The 5000-nt window shown below is 41.0% G+C and overlaps 1 protein-coding gene across 1 annotated transcript in view; it reads left to right on the top strand.

Annotated features, from left to right (window-relative positions):
- Positions 1-3435: 3435 nt before the first annotated feature.
- Positions 3436-5000, top strand: part of ank3b (ankyrin 3b) — a gene marked incomplete at its 3' end in the record, with an annotated part of 393887 nt that continues 392322 nt past the window's right edge. The window contains 1 exon segment of the mRNA XM_084323081.1: positions 3436-3574. Coding sequence (XP_084179207.1) covers positions 3458-3574 — 117 coding nt within the window. The 5' untranslated portion in view covers positions 3436-3457.

Genomic DNA, 5000 nt, shown 5'->3' with positions numbered 1-5000 from the left:
AAGTAGTCTACTAAGACTTGGCTTCCTGACAGGCTCAATATGCCATCTGGCTGCCTGGAAGGCTGCACCCTTAATTGCATTTCTACCTGGCAGGCATCTGTCATTAGCTACAGTATAATAGTTTAGGCTGCCTTGAAGCTGCCTAGCAGACTGCTCTGTACTGGTTTACTCCCTGGAAGATATAGCACACTTATCTAGCTCCCTGGAAGATAGCACACTTACCTAGCTGCCTGGAAGATAGCACACTTACCTAGCTGCCTGGAAGATAGCACACTTACCTAGCTGCCTGGAAGATAGCACACTAGCTGCCTGGAAGATAGCACACTTACCTATTTGCCTGGAAGGCCCAATACGGCCTGAATGCAGGGTGTAAAAAGTACCCAGAAATTATACTTAAGTGAAAGTATTAGGGATGTCCCGATCCGATCACGTGATCGGGATCGGGGCCGATCACGTGATTTTCCGAAGATCAGGATAAAATAAAAAAATAAAATAAAACTATTTTTTTATTTTAAATTTTTTTAGTTTATTCAACAAACATGACCATGTTCACGTCTTAAACTCATACTGAGGCCTTAGTTTTGGTTTTAAATTGCATATCATCATTCATTTATTTATTGTCACACAGAGCAGAAGAATTTTGCCAAAACAAACCAATAGTAGCCAGCTGCAGAACGGCAGACCAGCCACTCTCTCAGACCCAAATAAATCTTTTTTTGGTATCGGTAGATACTCAAAATCACATGATCGGGATCGGATCGGGAGCAAAAAAACGTGATCGGGACATCCCTAGAAAGTATGGGTACCGTCTCAAAATCGTACTCAAGTAAAAGTCAGATTGTCTGGCTAAAAACACACTTGAGTAAAAGTTAAAAAAGTTTCTACTTTTAAATGTACTTAAGTACTAAAAAGTAAAAGTAAAAACTTTTTTTCTGACTGTGTATTCTTTTGATAGCAGGTGTTTAACTCATTCCCGCCAACAACGAGTTCACTCGTTATTGGGAGCCAACGCTTGAACGCCAACAACGAGTATACTCATTATTTGATAGTTTTTCCTTTTTTTCGATATTTTTATTCATTATTCATCCAGGGACCTTGGTGTTACCATAGGGAATGAGTCTGCATCCAGCTAGACGGCGGTATCGAGCACCCTTTGAAACCTTGTATCTTGGCCTGTGTAATGGTCAAATGTCTCTGATCGCACTTTTCTTTGTCGGGCGAATGGAGCGGTTATAACGATCGGATTGAGAAGCGTCAAATGCTCCTGATGCATGATGTGTGGTGGATTATGTTGGCGACACGATTGACACCAATACTGGGACTCGCGATCAGATAATTGGAATATTCTTTTTGCGGTACATCCTAGTGAAGGGAAGGGCTATATAATATCAACCCTGCGTTGATCCAACCATGTCTTCACCTCAATCGCAACGTGTGTGTAACGTTACTCCACAACGTATGCCATTGGTGACGATCAAAGCATCAAAAAACGCCCCCTGCATTTCTCTGAAATGTAATTGAGTAAAAGCACAAGTATACAAACCTAATAATACTTGAGTAAAGTACAAATCCTCAAAAACAGTACTTAAGTATTGTAACGAAGTACAATTACTCAAGTATTTTACACCCCTGCCTGAATGTCCTGAAGAGTCTTGTGACAGCACTGGCCTCAGTGCCAATGAGGGAACATATCTGAAATATGTTGCTGTGATGTGTCATCACCCTGATGATGTCATAATCCGTTTCTATATTCTAGACAATACTAGACCTGTAGATCTGTAGATAATATATCTGACATGATGTAGATCTGTACATACTAGACCTGTAGATACTAGACATTATATGATGTAGACCTATAGATACTAGACCTGCCATGATGTAGATCTGTACATACTAGACCTTTATACTAGATACGTAGATACTATACATGACATGATGTAGATCTGTACATACCAGACCTGTAGATACTAGATCTGTACATAGTAGACATTATATGATGTAGATCTGTAATGATGTAGATCTGTAGATACTAGATCTGATATGATGTAGATCTATATACTAGATGTTTTGATGTCGAACTGTAGACACTAGACATGTAGATACTAGACCTCTAAATACTAGATATATGATATTATGTAAATCTGTATACTAGATCTGATATTATTTAGACCTGTATAGATCTGATGTGATGTAGATATGTTACTAGATCTGTAATTATGTAGATCTGTAGATACTATTATGTAGATATTAGATGTGTTTTGATGTAGATCTGTAGATACTAGATCTGATATGATGTACATCTGTGTATACTCGATATGATATTATTCACATCTGTATAAATACTAGATATGATATGATGTAGATCTGTGTATACTCGATATGATATTATTCACATCTGTATATATATACTAGATATGATATGATGTAGATCTGTAGATAATAGATCTGATATGAAGTAGATCTGTAGATAATAGACCTGACATGTAGAACTGTATGATATAGAATCACACACACACAATCTCTATCTGCCTCTCTTTTTCTCTCTGTCTCTCTTTCTCTCTGCCTCTCTCTCATGATCACTCTCTCGCCCCTCCCCCTCCCTCTTTCCCATCCTTTTTTTTCGGTGTCATTTCCCTCGTGTGTGTGTGTGTTCGTGTGTTCAGAGCACATCACACAGAGTGTGTGTGTGTAACATAACGTGCAGTGTATTTAGACCTGTGGGTGTGTGTGTGCGTCTGTGTGTGTGCGCGCGTGCACGCTGCTAGGATGCGCTCAGGCACGGCGGTTGGTCTGAAAGCACCAGTCAGCCAGGCAGCTGGACCAGACTGTTTACCCAGAAGACAGAGCATCTTGCAGGGCTAGAGGCAGGTGCATCGCACCCTTGTAGCATTAGCCACTCTGGAGCTTTGTTAGCCAACCTGGAATTAAGCTGTTTTTTCCCCCACAATCTTTTATACATATATATATATATATATTTAAATAAATACATATATATGTATATATATATATATATATATATCTGTACATTCTCTTCACTGGGACACTCTAAAGGATTATTCTACCCGCTGTGGATCGGAGGAAAGAGCTTTTTCTTCGTGTCTGTGGCCAAATAAAATGGGATAAACTGAATCTTTTGGACATTTGTTTTGGAGGAGCTGAATCACCACTAGAAGTCCACACCTGCTCTCTTCATCCCTCGTTCATTCATTTGTTCCTGCCCTGCCCTGAGAGACACATGAGTGTCTGAGAACCATAGAGAAGAGAGAGAAAGAAAGAGAGAAAGAGAGGAAGACTTCTCATTCTGCATCTCTTTCTCTCTCTCTTTCTCTCTCTCTCTCTCTCTCACTCTCTCTCTGACACACAACACGACGCAAAAGAAAGGAAGAAGGGTGATACAGGAGAGAAGAATTCCCTCTCTCCCCCCTCCCTGGTGAGGGGTGATTGAAGTGTTGGCAGCATGGCGCACGCCGCCTCGCAGCTGAAGAAAAGGGCAGATGAAAACCTGAACGTAGTGGAGGACGAGAAAGAAAAGAAGAGAAAGCTGAGAAAACAGACGCGTGAGCTGAAGAAAAAGGTAGAGCAGGAGAGGAGGAGAGGACAAAGCCTGAATTATAGAGTATAGAGCCTGTATTAATTAGAGAGTATAGAGCCTGTATTAGGGTTAGTGTTAGCAAAACATTTGAATTAGAGAGAGTATAACGCCTATATTAGTTAGAGAGAGTATAGAATCTGTATTAGGGTTGGCATAGAAAGCTTATTAGAGAGTAGAGTCTGTATTGCTTTGGCAACATAGTTTTGTAAGGGTCCTCCTACCTATTTTAATTTAATAGAGTGATAATTGAAGGATGTACAATGTATATTGTAGGAGAGAGAAAGCGAGAGAGGTGGAGAAAGACATCGAGAGAGAGGGAGGTAGAAAGATGGAGAGAGAGTATTTTTAGCTGTGTTGTCCATGGATTGTAGGGTCTTGTAATGCTTTTTGATGATTTACTGTGTGTACTGTGCGTGTGTGCGTGAGCGCTTGCGTGCAAGTGTGTGTGTGTGTGTGTGTGTGTGTGTGTGTGTGTGTGTGTGTGTGTGTGTGTGTGTGTGTGTATGTGTGTGTGTGTGCAAGTGCACTATAGGCAGCGTCAGTACCTGTTGCATTTCCTTGGTAAAATGTTCCGCCTCCTAAATCCTGAAATAGCCTCTTCATACCACAATACATAGGTGACCTCGCTCTCTCTCTCTGTGCCCCCTCTCTCTCTCACTCTCACTCTTATCACTATCTATCTATATCTCTCTGTCACTTTGTCTCTCTCACTCTAAATCTCTGCCTCTCTAGCTCTGTCTATTACTATCACTCCATCTCTGTCTTTCTATCACTCTATTTGTCTCTCTATACATGTTACTTTCTATCATTCTATGTCACACTCTCTCTGTCTCTCTCTATCTCTTCCCCCCTCTCTGAGGAAACCGAGATGTTGTCGTTCTATAGGCCTTCATTCCAGTCTTTCCTTGGTGATGTTAGTGCTGTGAGTATCTGATGTAGCATAAGGATCAAGGGTCAAAGATGCAGGACCCCAGACATTATTTTAGTCAAATATGATGAAACAAGCAATAAGCCATACTGTCCTATGATGACAACACAAGACAAGCAATAAGCCATACTACCCGGTGTAGCGGTCATTTGGTTTCCATTAACCACACCCTCCCTAGTCAGTATTACCATTCAGTTTGACTCATAATAACCATCAGTGTTACCATTGAGGAATATTGTTAAATAGTCAGTGTTACCATTGAGGAGAAAATACGATGTTCCCAACTGTATCCATATATGTGTGGTCAGGACCTCAGCTTTCAATACATCAGCCATGTGTAAACACACCAGCCTGGAGAGGCGATGTGTCAGCAGTAGTAATATCAGCTTTCTGTCTGGTCTGAGACTCCTCCTCCCCTCTCCTCTTCTCCCTTCTTCTCCTCTCTTCTTCTCCTCTCCACTCTGCTCCTCTCCTTTTCTT

The sequence above is a fragment of the Notolepis coatsorum genome (assembly GCF_963971535.1).
Source record: "Notolepis coatsorum genome assembly, chromosome: 10".
In the NCBI taxonomy this organism is placed as follows: Eukaryota; Metazoa; Chordata; class Actinopteri; order Aulopiformes; family Paralepididae; genus Notolepis; species Notolepis coatsorum.
The sequence above is the reverse complement of the archived record's forward strand: the minus strand, read 5'-3'. Positions and strand labels throughout refer to the sequence as shown.